Below are 21,477 nucleotides of genomic sequence, written 5' to 3'. Positions count from 1 at the left end.
TTACTGTATTTTAGCTACAGATTTTTTTTTTAAATATTTATATACCTTTTCTAAGCACTTCAAAGAAAGTTTGTCCACTTAAGCACAATTTTAACGTACACATTCCATACTAACGCAGAAACAAGAATATTTTTCTACATCCATAAGTGTCCTTTTTTATGAAATTAATTTCTTATGTAATTTCTTTTTTCTGTTTCTTATTATGAAATTAATTTCTTAGTTAATGTATAAATACAATAGAAGCTCAATATAACAAGTATGGCACAAAACGAGAAGTCCATGCAACCAACTTTGTTATTAATTTTAGTTTGAGAAGGATAAAAATAACTGGTTTCTGAAGCAGAGTGCAGCTAGCCCTACATTTTAGCCTCATCCTTTTTTTACCCCATTGATTTTTCAAATCTACTGCACGCTAATGCAATATTTTTTTAAAAAGTACAAAAAAAGACAAAATAGGTACTTTATTAATGTTGCACAACAGCTGCACAATGGGCTATTAGTGACGGTCTAGGATACATCTCTGAGGATGACCTGAAGACACGCCATCACTTTTTTGATCCTCTGCAGAGAGGATGGCTTCCCTGCCTTTGTAGCCCAACAACCTGCACACGAAGTTGAGCACCTTTACAGTAGAACAGTTTAACGAGCACCGATACCGGTCCCTAAACAGGCTGATCAAAGTAGTCCCCCACCCGCTTACTGATCACAGTCAGTGATGCTCGACTTCGATGTTTCGCAGAGTACAGTGTCTTAACTATCAGTCCAGTATGGGACAGAAAAAAAGACAACCAGATAAATATATATATATACTTTTTTTATTATTCATGCTGCAGCAACAGCAGCAGAGGTGTTGAGAATAGGAAATACATCTGGGTTCTTAAAATGTTATGATGTAAATGGTCTCACATATTAAGGCCAGATTTCATAAACAAACAGTGCTTACCCCCAAAGCTAAGGCCATCATTCAATGCTCTGAAGACACATCACTGCTGCATCTAATCATGATGATTGTCACAACATTCAAAACAATATTGAAAACAAATATTTTAACATGTCGGATAAAAATATAGTGCGGCTTCCAAGAGAACTCCTCCAGACATCAGTCTTGCATGGTACCATGGTTACGAGGAAAAGTCACTTCGACAAGGGGTGTGGAGAGAATAGTTTTGTCTTGATCTTTGTATAGATCAGCATAAGTATACCAGTCTACACCTTCATTCCATCCCCATTAGAAATGCGTTCTCGCTTTTTGCCATAGCAGCAGACAGCCCTAGACTTTAAGTCTGCAAGAGTTCTCCTCAAAGCTACACAATATAATGTACAACAAACATTCAGCAGCAGGTTATGGATAAATGACCAAGAGTTAAGCATTTAGATTTATAACAATACTTATAATTTCAATGACTGTTTCAAACATTCCTACCTGTACGCAAATGGCTCATTAAACTAAAAAAAACACTTTAAAAAATCTATTAATTTTGTTCAAATTATGAAAACAAATTTTTAATAATTACCATAAAACATTATTCATATCTGAGGGTGGCTACATTAGTTGGGAGCAAATAATAAATCAATAATTTTTATAATAAATTAATAAAAAAAAAATTTATTAAGCAGGACAAAAAAAAATCATTTTAAAATGAATTGAAAGAAATTTTTAAAAAAATATATTTTATTTTATTCTTTACAAATTCTAGTCTTATGAAAGAAAAACTATAAAATCAGGATTTTAAATCAAGTTCTTATTATTACATTTTATTTGGGGGGGGGGGGAAAAGTGAGAGAAAAAAATTGTAAAATGTAAGAAAGAAATTTCAACATAAATGCAACTTAAAGAATAAAAATAAATAAATATAAAATATGTTTTGCTTTTCTTCAATAATTTTCAAAAATTTAGTAGTCTTCGGAGTAGAAAAACACGGAAAAAGATCTACAGTTTGTCTAAAGTACGAACTCCCCAAGCCATTTGTCTGGATCAGTGGTGGTGATTATGGTAGTGAGGTATAACTACTTCAAGTAGGTCATTGTTTAGGACAGGTTTTGGCTCCAATCAACGAATATAAGGAAATCTTTTCCTTCGGCGTATCGTGTGAAGTGAAGAATGGAGAGAAGCACTTGCTTCCTTAGCAGCAGGCGGCCTCAGACTTTGTGGTGGGGGGAGTTCTTACTTTAGACAAACTATATGATAATTTTCAGGAATAAAGACTGATTCTGAACTTTTTTGTTTAAATGTATAGTATTAACACAATTGCTGCTAAAACATTAATAAATGCTCAAATATTTTTGCAGTAGTTTCTAATATCTGATTATTGAATTTTGGGAGGAAAAAAACAGTTATTTCGGTTTTTTTTAAAAAAACACAATATTTCATACAATTTCCATATCAACATCACTAATTTATAAAAAAGTTATTTTAAATATCTAAAAAAAATTTCATAGAACAATTTGAATTTATAATGCATTTAGTAAAAGAATAACATGATAGTAATTTAAAACTAATATGATAGTGATAACATTATAGGCATTTAAACCTATTACTTTTTACACAATTCAATGATCTATAAATACACAAAATTCATTTCCTTACCATTAATAAACATTTACATTAAATATAAACTTTATTTCTTTATTATAATGAATTTCATTAGAATGGAATTTTATTATATAAACTAACTTCAAAAGGGGAAAAAAAAGTATAAAAATGAACAGCAAATAATGTAGTCAAAATAAATGCTTGTCCAAATAAAAGATTAGAAACACGAAAGTCTACAAATGAAATGTTTTTTTTTCTCCCTTCATATTGTATTATCAAAATAACTAAAATTAGTTTCAAAAAAATATTAAATACATAGTAACCAACACAAAAGAGCATTTCACAAAATAATAACATTAAAAAGACTTAATAGTAAAAGATATTAAATTTATTTTGGAAAGTTGTTAGCAGGTATGACCTAAACACATTTATTAAAAAAAAAAATTACGAAAATTAAATATTTTTTAATTAATTTCAAATTAGTAATTTCAAACTTTAAAAAAAAATTGGAGTTTAACCCACTGACGATTCTACTTGTAAAAAGTTGTAATCTAACCTGCAGTCTTCTCCGTATGACAAAACCAGTTTTTTCATATTATGAGATAGAGAATCTGAGTATAGGGGAAAAACATTCTCCCAATTTTGCCCATTTACTAAAACGCCAGTGGGTTAATTACGAAAGTTTTACATTAAATACACTCATATTTAAATAAAATAGCAGTTAACTTTTATTCATTTTAAATGCATTTTAATTTAACTTCATTGATTAGACAATTTTACTTTTTTTAAATATCTAGTGAACAACTAGCAAAATATATATATATATATATATATATATATATATATATATATATATATATATATATATATATATATATATATATATATATATATATATATATATATATATATATATATATATATTAATTGTTAGTTTGAATTACAGTCTGCAGAAAATTAAGCATTCCTAAATATTTATTCCTAATTAAATTCCTCCTGAAATACTTTAGAAAATTTTGTGGACAACATAGCCTCAAAAAGAAGTTCTCTCTTAAGTTTTATAAGTTATCTTTTTTTTAAAAATTGTTAGCAGCAATCATTAAACATATATATAATTCATATGAAAATTGAAATACGTTTAAAGTTCTCAAATACAAAATATTCGGAAAATTAAATTTATCTACATAAATTGCTATTTGCTTATATTTTTGACTAATTTGCTCTTTCTTTTGTTTTAATTTTTGCCCAATATGTTATCTTTTTGTGTAAAATAAATAAAAAAAAAGGCTGACTTTCTTTTTTAAGCTTCTAATCCTGCTTTGAGTCATCAAAACCGTACATTCTATTAAAACTTACTAAACATTACAAACCAAAGAAATTTTAAAATTTGTTATAACAACTCTTTTAGATAGTGACAAATGATACTGTTTAATTAAGAAGAAAAAAAAATGAATGAAATGCTTTGCATTGAGCTAACAATTAAAATATACGAAGCTCTTTGTACAAATGCAAATGAACACACTAAAAACATAATGAATTTATGTACACTCTAAAGAGAAGGTAAAAATATCTTGCACATTTCCTGTTTAGTTTACTTTGTACATCATCAGAACTGGTACCAATAATGCCAACTGTGAAAAAATGATTTTTTTTTCCCACAGCAATATGTTTTCCACAGACTCCTTGAAGTAAGAAATGACATGTTAAGAGCTTGTAAAAGATCCTTTAATTGGCTGTTAAATTAATCACAGAATGGCCTTAATGATGAATACCGTATTATTATTTTTTTCTCTTTTTTTAGGGTTGCCACTCAAATCTGGAAAAAAATTCCCTGTGTTTTTCCCTATAAAATATATTAAGAAGAAAAACACAATCACTGTGCTGTTGTATGAACTATATTGGGCTAACTATACATAACTGCTAACATTGGAGAAATAATATAACACAAATTTTTCTAGAGACATTTTTAAGCTAGGAGTAAAGTTTTGATACATCATGCATAATCATGTAAGTCAAAAAAAGAAATTTGAAATATCAGCACTTAAATTTAACGAAGTAAAAAATATGCAAATAAATCTTAATTTAAAGAAGATTTTTTTTAAACTATTATTTATAATTCAAATAATGCTATAGTAAATGAAATAGTTTAATATAGCTGAAATAGCATCCTTAAATATCCCATAGATAGCACTTTGAGTGGTTATAATTTTTTAAATAAGAAACAATATTCCAAGTATTTTCCTAGTTTCTAAAGAAAAACTCAAAATCCCCTGCATTTTCCTTATTATTTTAGTTGATTTTTAAATTTCCTGTATTTTTCAGGCTTTCCCTGCTGAGTGGCAACCCAGTTTTTACCTACAATAGAGGAATTGTGAGCTGAATTCAAATCCTCATAAAGCCATAGTTTTTCCTACTTTTTAAATTGTTTTTAACAAAAAATAATTTTTTAAACTGTACTGATTTAAACCTTCAGTCTTAACAAACTCTACACACATTCTGTTTCTATCGAAATTTTTCAAAAGTTTTTATTTTCAAAATTTTTTAAAATTTCTTCACGGAGTTAAAAAAAAAAAAATGCAAGCTAAATAAAGTTCTTAAATAAATGTTCTCTAGAATCCTTATTCTGGTTGTAAAATTTTAAAAAAAACTGTCTGATTAGGAAATTTGTTCTTTCCGCTCAATAAAAATTTGCATTTAACTATTCAGAAACCATCGGGGATTGGAAATTTATGGACTTTAGATATCTTACTAAACACAGTGTTATGATTGAAGTGATCAGTCGCACTAAGTTCAACCATTACGCAAGCTTCGTCTACATGTAAAATTGAACAGAGAGTGCTGCGGACAAACTATGTTTGGTTATAGATAATAAAGGGCTGGTGCTCAAAAATGTTCTTTTGAAAGAGAACTTAATTGTTCTTTTTTTCTAAAAGAGAGTGAATAAGTTAAGTAAAGTATTTTATATATAATATATTTTATATATAATACATATTATATATATATATATATATATATATATATATATATATATATATATATATATATATATATATATATATATATATATATATATATATATATATATATATATATAAATATATATATATATATATATATATATATATATAAATATATATATATATATATATATATATATATATATATATATATATATATATATATATATATATATAAAATACTTTCAGATGAGTTATTTACATCTAAACCAAGTTTTTGTCATATAATTTACATCTTTGTCAAAAATTTAAAACTAAAGAAACATTAATGCATACACAACTTACTAGACAATGATTAATTGTATAAGAATTTTGAATATCTAGCAAAATATCTGCATTTGCAAGACAAACATAATCTCCATTGCTAAGTTATCATTCAAAACTGTAGCTTAAAGTCATTAAAAATTGTATTCTGATTAATTTCGATTTGATCACACATACTGATAGAATTTTTTTGTAAAAAAAATACAATTAAAACAATAAAAGTAAAAAATTCTCTCAATAGCACAGAGAGCATTTAAAACAAGCACATATAAAATTATTGGAAATTAAAAGACAACTTTGCACATAATTAAAAAAATAAATAATTAAAGTCATTTTTAAAAATATTTTAAGGCATTTAGTAAACCTAAATACAACAATCAATTTAATTTATGAAAAAACGTATGGAATATTTCTTTAGTTAACAGAAAAATGAAATGGGCATACATTAAAAAAATATGGAGTATCTAGTTGAAATATTACATGACTGAATCTTGTACAAATATTATGGTATATAACAGGGGCTTCCAACTGGCGGCCCGCGAGACCTTTTTTTGTGGCCCGCGAACTGAAATATATTAGTTGTCATTTTTTGCGGACAATTTTCGTAAAAAATCTATATGGGTTTAAAATACTTTTCTCGATAATAAAAACCTAATTTCTTCATTTCTGTGAAATTTAACATACCAACGGTGCAAAAAAAAAAAAATTTCTCAGGTTTTGCATCTAAGAAAATATTTATTCAAATACAAAAATGATTGTGTATGTTACTCTTTTCATTTCATTTTTTTTTGTTTTTGTTTTCTGTGAATATAATTTAACATGCGCGTATCAGAAGTTTTCTCGAAGAAATTCTCCAATTTAACTTTTTGAAACCACTCATTTAGGACAAAAATATTTACATACACATTTGTAAATTTTAATAACATCTATTGTATGCTACTATGTAAGTTTTAATACAGTAGAGAACCAATTATCCAGGATGCTCGGGACCATCGCTATACCGGATGTCTGAATTTCCCGGTTTTCTGGATTGACCAAAAAGTGTCGTTAACCGATGTTTTATCGAACGCGAATTACAAGGAAAAAGTGTAATGCATAAAGTAAGAGAAAAAAGAAAGGTACTCCTAACTTAAAAAAAAATAATGGTAGAAAAATAACATTTAAAAGAATAAAAAAATTTACAAGTTTAGAAAAGAATAAACAAGTTTAAAAACTACAAAATTCTCGTATTTATTTTTTAAAAATAATTACAATTCCTAAATTAACTAATATAAACGAAACCAATGGTTAAATAACATTTCATACCTAATTATACGGGGGAAACGATAAAATTAAAGGAAAACTAATTAACTAAATAAAAACACTTGAAAATTATCGAACCAAATCGATAGTTAAAAAAGGCACTAGCATAAATATTAAAACCCGGAACAAGGCAAGATCAACAGAATTTTTAAAAAAAACCTAATGATAAAATTTATGAATAAAAAGAATCAATTTATTAAGTGCGAAATTTATCGTGAAAAGAAAAAAATATCAAACGTAGTGGAATCAGAAAAACAAAACTGCAATCTGCTTCATAAAATAATCCTATGTTTAAATTAATAAACAATTCTTCTATTTTTTTTTTTTTTTTTGTTGATAAAATCACGATATTTAATTACAGCAGATGTGATTCCACATCAATAAAAACTTGCAAATGATACCGCACTTCCAAAGAATGAAAATTTATTCAGAAGAAAAAGATTTTATTTTTATTAATCGATGTCAAATAGATAAATATATTTTTCTCTTTCATCTTCTGTTCACTGATATGCATGCAACGCACTTTCCCCACCCCCTCGTAAATCAAACAGAAAACGAAATCAGCATGCGACACTCTTGAGCTTGATTGACGGCCTAAAGGAGAAAACAAAACATTCCTCCCTTCCCTGCCTTCAAGGTCATGGAAAAAATGGCGTTTCTCTGGGTAAACGGGGGAAAAATTCTCCCCATCCTTACATTTTCCTTTACTCAACTTCAAGGATGAGTTCAATTTCCGCTTTTTTTTCATAATTGTTCCAGTTTAAAATGGCGGGAAAACCTATCAAAATTTTTCCCGGTTATCTGGATACCGGATAAATGGTTCTGTACTGTACCAACCTTTTTAAAGTTTTATATCTTAACAATTAGATATCTGTTGCACATTTTCGCTTAATACATAGGTGCACATTAAAGTTATTGCAGCGCGAATTTTTATTATTTATTTATTAGTTTTTAAAATATTATTAATAGCAGTTAAATATTTTTAAAAATTTACGTCTAATTTTAATTTGTAATTCTATACTTTTGTTTTGTACAACTTGGTAAAAATCTGACAGTAATATTTAATGTTAATTCAAACATAAAAGGGTCCTACATTACATAAAATTTTGACAAAGTTGCGGCCCGCCATTTGATTTGTTTTTTTAATTGTTGCCCACGGCCTCATGTAAGTCATAAACCCCTGGTATATAACTAAGGAAAAAATATTATAGTATCTCTAGACAAGGAACTAACTTAAATAGAAATTACTCTGAGAGTTAAACTTTACTGAAGTGTTGTAACATTTAGTAGGCACAAGTCTTAAGAGTAATATGTAAACACTTTTTAATCAAAAAATATAATTTTTTTAAAAAAAGAGAAAGTACCTGAAGAAAAAATAATTGTTTACACAACTGATACAATATATCTTTTGCGTGAAGAGCAGGGCTGCCCATCAGTATACTTTTTGAAAAACATTTTATAAAGTGGTAAACGTTCTAAAACAAAACTTTCAGAATATTGATTTATTTTACTAATATTTAAAAAGACTCATCACAAAAGAATTTGAACAAAGTGGCACGTTACATGAACGTTAAAATCCTTCGCATGTGGTGGTGTGAAAAATAGCTTTAAATTAAAGTTACCAAAAGAATTATACATAAAAACATTAACTTTGCTACCCGGCTTTAAAAGTGTTAAAAAAAAAAGTAAAGACTGAAAGTTCAGGTTTGCCGCTAGGTAATAGGTAAAATATATTCAATGCAATTTTTTTTTAAAAGCAGAAATTGATTAATGAAAATCAGCAAATGATCGATAGATGGCAACATGGAAATTTTAATTATGCAAACTTTACTCCAAGAAAGCAACAAAATATTTAAAGCATAAAAGTAATTTTTAAACTTCAAATTAGACTAAATATTTTTAAACTGAGTGGCTTTGTTCACACAAAAATAAAATTTTGAAATGACACATAATCTAACTTTAATATTGGCTTAATTATTGCAAAACTGATCAAAATTCAATAATTTTCACTGAACTTAAAACATTAAATAGTTTTAGTAAGTCATTATTTTTCTTTTCAAATTGTCTTCTTCCCAATGAATAGAATAAAATTTTAAGTATCACAACATATTAAGTAAAAGACATGCAAGGTAAAGTTTGGCTTCAAGCATGATGTGATTTCACTTTCTAGTAAAAGTTGTATGAATCTAGAAAACAAATTTTACTCTATTAAATTTACTGACCATAGATATTAAGGGAATACATTGCATTATAATCATTTTGAAAATTATTGACCTAGCTGTGAAAATTATGGAATTCTTAAATTGTTCTGCTCAGGGTTGGGGTTTTGGACGTCCTAAACTGGTTTTGGACAGTACACGTGGGTTTTACTGTCTTAAACTGGGTAAAACTGTCTTAAACTGGATAAAACTGTCCTAAACTGGGTAAAACTGTCCAAAACCTTGAACTTTGGTAAAAGGTAAAAAATTCTATAGGTGTAACCATTGTACACATAATAATTACAGGTATCAATAAATATTTGATATTTTTTTATACAGTTTACTTTAACTTATCAAAAGAAAATAATATAATATAATAGGAAAAGGTTTGTAATTTTTGAAGCTCCATAATTCATTGAACAACAAAAGTGAATACCTAATCATTTAAATTTAAATTATGCTTTTAATACTGATAAATAATGTTAAGATAAATAATGTTTTTGCATTTTTAATATTGCAATAATTCAATATTAAAAAATAATGTTTTTTTATTAAAAAATACTAAATTTGTTTAAAAATTAACCTTTTATTTTTCACAATATTTTTTTAAAAAAATGTTATAATTTTTGCATCACAGAATGATAAAAAAGACATCTATTTTTAAAAAAATTGTTTTTAAATATAAATATATTACTTTAAATTGAAAATACAAAATAACTGAAAAATGTATTAGCAGTTTTGAAGGGCATAACATCAGTTTCAGTTACTGACGCTGGTGATGTATCACCACTATGCTAAAGGAATTGAACATGAATGAAATAACAGTATTCTTGAATAATACTATAGATAAATAAACCTGTTTATGACTAACCAAACACTTAGTCCCTAATAGATTAATCTGTATGGCAAGGTACAACTCCAGTCATGTATTATTGAATGAGAGGACCAAATGAACTTGATTTCTGATTAATCTTCCTTTGTTTAATGTTTAAATTGAAAAGTCAAAGAATATTAACAAAACATTATACTTTTAAAAACAAATATTCTGTAGTAAATTTAATTATCAATGAGTTCTATGTTTATTTTACCTCTTAAATATTGTTCAGATAAAATTGTGACATAATTTGAGTAAAAGGGTTTTGGACAGTTTAAGACAGTTTTTGACCAAGGGGTTTTGGACAGGACGGTTTAAACCAGGGTTTAAACCGTGGATTAATCCATTCTGTCCTAAACCTTGCCAACCCTGGTTCTGCTTTGTGTTTTCATAACAAAAGTTTAGAAGTATTTAGTCTTATGTTTTAATTCTCTTTAAATGAATAAAATATTGCTGTGTTATATGTTTTTTAGTGTAATTAATATAACATTGCCATCTCTTATTATCAACTGATTTCTTTTTATCAGCTAAAAATATTCACTTGAAATGCAGAATAAATAATTCTTAGTTTTCATTTTGCATTGATCTAGATTTTCATTTTGCAACCATTTTCAAATGTCCACATTTGCAGAAAAGGCGGGAGCAAAACAATTTCTTTCAACTTGCATGGACACATTTTTATGATTTATAAATCACAGTTCCAATTGCAATAAAAATTCAAGTTGCACATAATAACTTAAAACAAATATATTAATGCACTTTAAAAATCGCCTCGATACTTCGTTGCAAGTTAAGGAAAGACCATTGCGATAGATAGATTCAAGTAATCCTCCGCAACTGCATATAGTTCCGTTTTATTTCGTCATCAAATTATACAGATATACTTCCAAAACAATATAAAAGCTTTCAAAAGTTAAACATGTCAGATAAAAATTTAATTGGTGTTATCTTTTATGATATATATCATAGAATTATTAAAAAAGGTTATAATTTCGTAGTCTTACTGGAATTCTAGACATTGCAACATATTTCGATAAATACGGAGAACATTCGTAATAAAATTTTTAAAAGCTAAACAGATCAGGCTGAAATTAAATTAGTGCTAACTTTTCCGATATACATCATCGAATTATTAAAAAAGTTTATAGTTTTGTAGTATTTACTGGAATTCTAGACATGGCGACATATTACGATAAACAAGGAGAGCATTCGTTCCTGAAAAAGAAACAACTACATGACGTTGCAACAGTATTGGATTTGAATGGCGCACTAAAAATGACCAGTCTTATGTTGACAAGCTTCGAACAAATCAAATGTGACAAAGAATTTTTACTTTTGTTTCGCTATAGAAGAAAATCATCTACAAGAAACAATATTTATTATTCTCCATCAGTTTCTTTGCATGCAAACTGAAAGGTGCATATTTGTTACGATTTTTAGATAACTTTTTTTACTAATTCTTATTACTTGCTAATTGATTATTCAATAAGTTTTGTTCTTCGCATTTCACACGATTTAAGAAAGCAAGGAAAAAAAAAGCTGTGAAACGTCTTTTAAAGAGTTGGTGATGTTGATATTTGTACACGCTGAGAGCTTGGCATCCATTTGGCGTACACTTAGATGCTCTTTCCATAGGGATAATGGTTTTTTCTTAACTTGCAACAGAGTATAGTATAAAAACCTTTCGTTAACACTATTTGGTTCGCAAAAACTTCCTGGAGTCTGAGGTCACGTTAGCATTGCCATGTCCAGCTCTGCACACAAACATTCATTCATTCATTTGCACACAATAAAAAAAAACCATCACAGTTAATGCTATGTAACAGCATGTAAAGGAGCTGTCGTGGTGGTGGAGGAGTCCGTGGAAGGAGGGGTCTCTGGACTTTCCAGACACCCTGCAGACCTTGATAGGTGTTGCACAGTAAAAAGCTGCGAGGCTGGACTTCCGACAGATTGCACGCTGTCCCTGAGAGGCCTAGGAACTGGGGGACTGGATAGACTAAACTCTGAAGACACTTCGAGTTCGTCGTCCACATCCCCATTACCAGAGTCACTGTCACTGTGATCATCACCGAACCTGGAATCTGGAGTAGGCACCTCCAAGCTCCCCAAACTATCTACACTTCCGATATTGTCTTCGCTTTCACCAGTGTTGTCTGATCCACTAATGTAGCGAATACACTTCTTTTTTCGTCTATAAAAAGAGCATGAATAAATTATTAGTAAAAATGAATTATTAAAAGACACTGTTTGGGGATATTCAAATATTCCGTAAGCACTCACTGAAATACGGGGGAGAGAGTTTGTGATTTACTTACTTATGCTGATGAAGGAGAGGAGGGGTACAAGTACATACATGCCAACATAGATAAAATAATATAACAGATATTTTACTAGCGATATTTTTTAGACTATGAGTAAAGTTGTGATTCATCATGCATAAACATGTAAGGCAAAAAAAGAAATTCAAAATTGAAAATAAAAGCACCGACATTTAGCGAAGTAAAATATATGTATATAAATCTTAATCTAAAGAAGAATTTCTAAACCATTATTTATAATTACTTAAACTATCAACACTCAACATACTGGCAATGTAATCAGTTGAGGAATAAGAGAAGTATTTTTGCCATCAGTGGATATTTTACTGCCAAATTTACTTATTTTTTTAATTTCTTAAACAAATACAGAGAAATTTGAGAATAGATAGCCTTAAAATACAGGCGTTTTTGTTAAAAAATAGGAGACTTGGCAGGAAAGCAAGTAATGCTGAGACTTCAAAATCTCCATATTTTAAAATTTAATTAAAAAATAATAATAAATAATGTAACAAAACACATGGAAAAAATTGCAATACGAAATAATAGTAGAATTTGGGAAAAGAAATATTGAAGAAAAAAAATTCTTCAAAGAGTTTTAAAGGTCATAAGTTTTGAGCACAAAACTTGAAAAATATTCTACTCAAAATTTCAAGAAATGAATTATGTAGTAATTAATTAAATTCATTTTAGTTTCGAGCATGTAACATCTTTCCTTTGAATTTAATCCTAAAATTAAATTACTACAGTAAAAGTCAGTTACAACTTTCTTACAAAAGTACGGAAGGGGGATTTGTCATTTGATTTTCTGACAAGGGGAAGTCCAAAATCGCCAAAAAATACGCTTACATAATACTTGATAGTCCCCTATGTAAACAGAAAAGAGAAATTTACATAGTTACTACCAACGAAAGAAAAACAAATAATTCAGCAGATTGAAGAAAAACATTTAAGCTAAGTTTAATTCAATTATAAAATTTCATGCATAAATGCTATATTTTTAAACTTAATCAGTATTTATTATTAAAATTTTTAAATCAAAGAAAGTTCAAATAGTTTAAAATTTTTGAATAAAATCAGAGAGCTTTTTGTAATAAATTAGGTGTTATTTCAGATTTTATTATAAAAAAAAAAATTTCAAAATTCTCTTATACAATTTTCAACTTATTTCAAACAGAAGCCTCAAAACAGTTTTACAAAAATTTAAATCAAAATACTAGAAGACCAGATTTGAAGGAATCCCTAGTTCAATCTATAAAATATTCCACACATAAGAAATTGCAGATATTATTTAATAATTAAAAAAGGAAAATAAATTCAAAACTATTTTATACTAATCATTAGAAATTTACATTAAATTTAATAATTCTCATTAATATTATAGTTTAATGAATGCAATACCAGTAAAACAACTGAATTCAATAAAATTGTTTAAGTTCAATCTGTAAAATATTACACACATAAGAAATTGCAGATATTAATAATTAAAAAGGAAAATAAATTTAAACTATGTTATACTAATCATTATAAATTTACATAGAATGTAATATTTCTGATTAATATTATAATTTCAATGAATGCAATACTGATGAAACAATTGCATTCAATGAAATTGTTCTAGTTCAATGTATAAATTTTACAGGCTTAATAAAATGTAGAAATTATCATTAATCAAAAAAAAAGGGGGGGGGAATACAAAAACTATGTTTACTAAATATATACATTGAATGCAATACTAATTTCAAATTATTATTTTAAAAAAGTATTTTGAATGACAGTTTTTTTTTCTTGTTTTTGATGATTTAGAACTTTCCCAGACATTTATGATAGATATGAGGCAAGAAAAATTGAGCCTATGGCCATCTGTAAAAGTAGTGCTTCAACATCGATGAAATTTAAGTTATTGGTGTAACCTCGATGTTCTATGAGATGATGTTTGAGTGTTTATTTAGTTTGTCCTAAGACAGGCTGCATTGGCGTACAATTCTGTATATTCCCCAAATGTTAAAGCATTTAATTGGTTGTTAGTGGTTTGAGAAACTGTATTTATTATTTGGAGAAAATATAATTTGGAATTTGTGTTTTAAAAGAATTCTTGATACCTGGAAGCTACTTTTTGAAAAATATGGAACTAAATTATTTGTTTACGATTTGACATATTAATATTTAAGATTATGAGTAATGACATTATTGATATATATTATAATACAATGCATTATATTATAATACTATACACCATATACATCTTAATTTAACTTCATGTGCTTGTAACATACTCATGAATTACATATCGATAAAACATTTTCATAAAGAAAAAATGTGAATTTATTTATAATTTGAAAATTTTAAAAATAAATGACATCAGATCCAACTGAGTGTTTATAAGCAAAATGGTGTATTAAAGTTGAGCTAAGTTTCTCCACATAAGTTGCTGTTAATTAACGTGAAATTAGTTAAATACAGAAATGTATTGCACATAGATACTTTTACTCAAGATGGCCAATCTTCAGGCAAACTCAAAACCTTTGAGACATCTATAGAATAGGATTTCTTATCATTTTACAGATTTTTTCAACATTAATTAAGGTGATTTTAATCACAATTTAAAAATTTACACATAAAAAGAACTTTTAATTTAAGTAGACATTTGGTATATCCTTCCTCAATCAAGAGGAATGCTATTCTGAAGGGAAAAAATGCTCTTTCTTTTCATCTCAGCAATAAAATAAAGAAACAACCCTCTTACCGACAAGGTTTGCACCAACTACTCTGACGATCCAATCCAAATCTTGCTCGGCACTTTTTGGGATTGTTAGCATCTGGAATGAATCAATCAATAATAAAAGCCTTATTAGCATATAAAACTTTTTAATAAAATTTTATTTATGCGAAGATATCAAATTAATCTATAAATAAGTATTAATATTAGGATATATAAAGTCTATAAATATTAATACCAATTGTTCTAAGCATAAACTATGTAAAATATATAATAAAAATAAGGATACAATTGTTATAAAAATTACTCAATTGTTTCTTAAAGGCTAAAATTGTTCCGTAAAAAAAATTCTATTTTAATAACCAAAAGAAATTATTTAAAAAAAAAATGTAAATAAGATTTATTTTTTTAAAAATTTACTAACAAGTATTTTTAGACAAAAAACGATAACCTAAACTTTAATATAATGCAAGTTAATTATGTTAGAAGAATATTCAAAATAATTTATTCATATAAATAAGAGAACTACTTACATTAGCTAAACATTAAATTCACAATGCAGCAATAGAATAAAACAGAAGTATTTAACTATAATAACGACTAAATTAGAAATCATTCATTAAAAAAAGAGTTAACTATTTTTAGTGCTAAATAACAGAAATATCATAGCACTAAAGGAAATCCAACACATATACCAGGGTTGAGAAAAAAGAAAGATTTTTTTGGTAAATCAGGTATTTTTTGGTTAAAACTGATTTTTCCTGTTATGTATTTCATTGTATTTAACTATAAATTAATATTTTTAATTACAATTCAAGGTTATCCACTTTAGTTCCTCAAATATACTAACATAAAAACACAAAAATGAGCTGAATATTTTAAATATGCCATTTATTACCTATATTACTTTACTTATATCACTTTATACATTACTACACACATTATTACTTATATCACTTTGCATCTTCACTCAACATCCAAAATACATAACATTTAAATTTTATTTTAGTAATCTATGTTAAAAAGTAATTTCTCCACTTGCTTGTTTATAAAAGTGCAATAATTCAGTATTATTTATTTAAAACCTTATTTAGCGGTTTAGAATTTATAATATCAGTATTAAGTTTTTTTTCATTTGTTTTTTGTTTTTATTGCTCGATTTTTAATACATTGAACCAATACAGTTATCAATATATTTAAGGCAATATATCATACATATTTTCTATTAACAATAAGTAAAAAAAAATACTAGAAAATAATGAAATTATGAAAAGATATAAAAATGACATGGGTTGCATATAAAATAGTACAAGTAAGTTTCAGCACTAAGAGTTTATTAATATATAAAGTGTAAACTACTTTTTTTAAATTAAATTTAATACAGGGGACATAGCCAAATCAATCAACAAAAAATAAGCACCTTTAAAGTACTTTTTGAAAACTCAAAAAAACTTTTAAGCGCTATATAGATTAACAAAATGCAAAATAATTTTGAAAGACTTTACATGATCATGACAAAATAAACTAGTTTCTGACAAAGAACTCTTTTCTTGATTACACTGTCCACAATAAAAAGATCGAGAGATTTTTTGGTTTAATTTCAGAGGGTGGAAAACGAAGCCTGAAATTGAAATATCTTGCAAAGTGCAGCAGAGATGCACATGAAAGTGCAAGAATCTCACCGATGAATAAACTGCTTTCTTTTTCCATATAATATCTTTTATTTTACTTTATTGTTCACACAGTAGTCTGATTTCGTAACTTAAATTGTGGTTGAATAAATTGCAAAAACAATGTGAAAACGACGCTTTTGCATAATACACAGAGAAAATAGACACAGTAAAGAATAAAAACAAAATTTCGAAAAGGGAAAATTAATGACTTTTTAAAAACACCCCATGAAAAAAGCACCTTTAAGGGCTTTTAAAAAACGAAAATAAGTACCTTTAAGAACTTTTTAAAAACGCTGTGCACCATGTAATATAATAGAGCCTTTAAAGTTAATAACAGAGTTTGTAGTTGATCTGAGATTTCTGATTTGCCTGATAAAAAATTTTGTGATTACATTTCCTTCATTTTTACCTTTTTGTCTATATTTCTTATTTGTGTGTGTTTAGAACATCCAATTTTCTATGAATACTAATGCAGTTTTTAAAATATTCTGCTTCAATAAACAGAACTTTCTTTTTCCATATATCTTTTATTTTACTTTATTGTTCATACAGTAGTCTGATTTCGTAACTTAAAATATCATCTGCATTTATTAAATAGCATATATGAGGTCACCCCCTCAAGCCGTTAAGATTGAGTCCTAGAATGTGAAGATCCGATCAATAGATCAAAAGTTACTCAGGGTGGTCCCTTTATTATTTTTTTTTTCAACACTGAGTATCTCTGAGTAAAGCAGGCAGATTTTTGTATTTTACTTTAACATTATATTCTTTATTTCATCTGTGAGATTTACTTATAGCATCTAAACTGTGTGATAAAATAATTTCCCTTGAAATACATTTTTTCTACAACTTGCAACAGCAAGAGTTAAGGATATGCCGAACAGACATTATTCATTGAATCATACTTTAATTACATTGCTGATACCTTTTTTGGAAGTTATGTGGGCTGTTGCTAGGAGGTAAAAATTTTATAGTTATTTGAAGTGTGAAATAAATTATTCTGTAATACTTTTTGTCCTGTGCACCATTTTTTAAATGTTGTGCCCACAGAAAGAAATAGTATGACTCCCAAAAAAGATCAACGGCAGCACTATATTTCTCAAATACAGTAAAATTTACTTTCCTTCAATTTAAATGTTTATAAAAACAATCAAAATATTTTTAAAAAAATTTGAAAAAAAAGAAGAAAGAAAAGATTAAATCTAATTACTGCCGATTAAAATCTCGTCCATTTTGAGAGAACATTTGTTTTTATAAGGCAGCTGATTTCATGAACTGAAATACCCTTCTTCAGAAATTTTTTTTTCCAAAATTAAACTTTAATTAATGTAAGCTAAAATGTTAATACATTTAATTTTTGTTAAATCTGCATTTGACATTTTAACTAAAGTTTACATTTTTCTAATTTACAGAATATAAGTTTAAATTTTTTAAATTTACAGAAGGGTTTTAAAATATCAGCGTATTTGTTTGTTTAGAAAAATTTTAAATTGAAGATTCAACAAGGTTTGAAAAATAATAAAAACCTTTGTAACTTTCAATATTTCTCTTTCTTTGCTGTAAAGTTCATTTTAAAACATCAAGCACTTTTTTTGACATTTATTGAACATAGATTTGCCCAATTTAGAGAATGTTGAATGGTATTCCATAACTTTTCAACATTCATTAACAGAGTTTCTTTGGACACTACCTGTTTCAGAATTTTTTCAACATTCACACTTCAATTTCTGTAAGAAATTTAGTGCACACATTTAACGTTGCTCTATTTTTCTTAAGTGAAGAATGAAATTCAATATTTATTAGCTTTGAAAACTTCAGAAAATTCTAATTACACAAACAAAAGAAAGAAAAAAATACTTAATTTTTTTATAACGTATGCCCTACAAAAACTTGATTTTACAAAATGGTGATACCAAGTTTATGAAAAGATTGTTTTACTATCAGATTCCATTCCTGCAAATTTGATTTTTAAAAAAAAGGCTCATTTTTGTAATGGGGATATTTTATTTATGGCAGTTATTGTACCTGTTATTTGAAGCAACAATTAACAATTTCACAAAATTAAAAAAGCAATTTAACAAAAAGAAAGTCATCACTATTTTGAAAAGATTTTTAAAAAAATTAGGTACTGAAAATCATGGCCCTAAAGGTGAGTAAACGAAACAAATCAAAGGGTGGACAAGCAAAGATTTTGAAAAAAATTTCACCTGTTTCTTGAGATTTATCTTTTTTCCGTTTCTTTTTCTTTGCATTGATAGCATAATTATCCCTCGCCGTCCAACCAGGGTACATCTGCATATGCACTTGTCGTTCTTTCTTCGCAAGCTCATAGTATTTTGATTGCTCATCTCTTGATAGGCTGTGCCACTGTTCAACGACAAAAGAAACAATAACTAAAAACTCTTAAAATAAAAAAGTATCAGCAATTTATTTTAAGTGTACCCAAAGTGTTTTAACTTTACAACATATATCATTCTGACAAGATTTTTAGTAGTTTTTTTTAAATGAATTTTTTCAAATTCAACAAAAAAAAACTATTAAAAATCTCAGCATGGAAATTTCAACGTTTGAAATGAATATTAGTGTCAGTTATAAATTTCAAAATCATCTTATTTTATTTTATAACTGTCGATGACCAGCCGACCCAATTTTTGGTTTACGACTACTAATGTTCAACTACGTAGCCTTTTCATTTTGAACCCAATTCCAAAAGACAAGGGAACTCTTGGATTAAGTAGTGTAAAAAATTTTGCTTTGTGGAGGAATTTTTGATGGAACTAACCTGCATTTGCGTTACACGGAGAGGAAAAACCATGAAAACCTGAGGAGCCCAAAGGCAAAGGGACCCTAATCCATGATATTTTTCATCAAAATTGCGGTTGGGGGGAGCCGGGTGTGGAATTCGTATAAACCAGTCGATTTATTAAATAGTCAGACCAGACAATTTTCATACAGACCAGTCGTTGCTGGGATTCGAATCCGGTTCACCTCGTTTAGAGGCGAACACTCTATCCCTTAAGCCAGCACGGCTCTTCAAAATCATTTGAAGTAAATGAAGAAATCTTTTATTTTTAATACAAGCAAAGCTGCCAACATTGGGTTTTCAAAAAAAAAAAGATATTAAAAGCTGTAAGTATTAAGTATTTTAAGTATTTTTTCACTTGAACACAATTAAATCAGGGTGCGTAGCCAAATCTTTGAATCAAAAATAAGCACTTTTTAAAAACTTTTCAAGCACTTTACAAAACTTTTCAAGCACTCAAAAAATTCATATTCAATCAATGATATTATTGAAAAACAAAAACTTTTATAAACAGTTTTAGCGTTAAAAAAAACCCAAAAAGAAACGGGCGTAAATCGAAACAATCAGTACTTTCCCACATCACCGAGTGAATTCAACTTGACCCTGAACTCAGAGCAAAAGTACCCTTACCCCCTACGTCAAAAAAAGTGTTAGAAGTAAAATAAAATAAACAAGAACAAAATTAAAATAAATTAAAAAGAAAAACATTTCATAAGGATCTGATACTCTCTATCCGAATTGGAGCACTCGGGTTTCGGTTTCAAGTGTGCGCGCATGCGCAAGTCATAACGTGGGTACCACATAAAGTCCGCGTGAATGATTACGTAGCAAACTCCCCATTTTTTGTGAAATGCATGGGATCCACCAGATATCACTGAAGGGAAGAAAAAAAATTATTCGGAAAAAAAGCACTTTTTAAAAACGCCAGCTGAAAAAAGCACCTTTAAAAGCTTTTAAAAACGAAATCCACAAAAAAGCACCTTTAAGTACTTTTTACAAACGCTACGCACCCTGTAAATTTTAATACAATTAAGAACACTTAGGATCATCAATTTTAATTATTTTTCAAAGTTTGATATGTACACGATTTGGCTTTCTTTAAAAAAAATGTTATTAAATGTTACACTGTAGCAATTTCGATTTTTACAAAAATGATCAGTGTGTAATATTTTCTCTAGCATCTCATCACTAAGAGATGACCTAAACTGCGCTCTTGTTTTTTTTAACCTGACCTTTTTTTAACCTTTTTTAACACATGTTCACATTCTGCATTTGAATGTGAGAAAGATAACATAAATTTACCATGCTGATAATAATAAGTTTTAACGTGCTGATAATAATAAGTTTTTTTAGACATCATAAAACTATATCACTAAACAGATTCAAAAGAAGCACACAAAAACGCATGTGATTTCTTCACGATAGTAAACATTTGCTCTGTTGCCAGATGCCGTCAACTGAATTTGTTTTTAAAAAAATCGTCTGCGTTCGGTAGCCGAGTGAACAGTTTTCTCCCGGATCTATATTTAGGGAGCGTTCTCACCGCCAATCAGATTCGGAAACGCAGCTGCGCTTCCAAGTGTGTTTCAACTTCTGCGCCGTAACTTTTATTTTCTCCCTTGTTCGAGCATGTGCCGAGAAGATACAGGAATTTGATTCCTGCTCTAAAAAATGCTTTCAGATACAAATTCGGATCGTGGCTCTGTTGTAAAAAATATGAAATAAAATATTTATTTTTTTTTAAATCGAGGAAAATCAGAAGATTAAAATAAAAAA

The 21,477-nt window shown here is 27.7% G+C and overlaps 1 protein-coding gene across 2 annotated transcripts in view; it reads right to left on the bottom strand.

Annotated features, from left to right (window-relative positions):
* Window positions 1-11,621: 11,621 nt before the first annotated feature.
* Window positions 11,622-21,477, bottom strand: part of LOC107449152 (protein pangolin, isoforms A/H/I/S) — a 93,566-nt gene continuing 83,710 nt past the window's right edge. Inside the window, exons 8-10 of one of the 2 annotated variants that reach the window (XM_043045062.3) lie at window positions 19,106-19,265; window positions 15,253-15,325; window positions 11,622-12,382 (exon numbers count right to left, since the gene is read on the bottom strand). In XM_043045062.3, coding sequence (XP_042900996.1) covers window positions 12,004-12,382; window positions 15,253-15,325; window positions 19,106-19,265 — 612 coding nt within the window. In that variant the 3' untranslated portion in view covers window positions 11,622-12,003. The remainder of the gene's footprint in view (window positions 12,383-15,252; window positions 15,326-19,105; window positions 19,266-21,477) is intronic. The other variant, XM_043045063.3, reaches the window with a different exon arrangement.

Source organism: Parasteatoda tepidariorum, chromosome 6 (assembly GCF_982258835.1).
Source record: "Parasteatoda tepidariorum strain Cologne lab strain chromosome 6, Ptep-v5.0, whole genome shotgun sequence".
Classification (NCBI taxonomy): Eukaryota; Metazoa; Arthropoda; class Arachnida; order Araneae; family Theridiidae; genus Parasteatoda; species Parasteatoda tepidariorum.
Note: the sequence above shows the minus strand (reverse complement) of the source record. Positions and strands in the feature narration are given on the sequence as shown.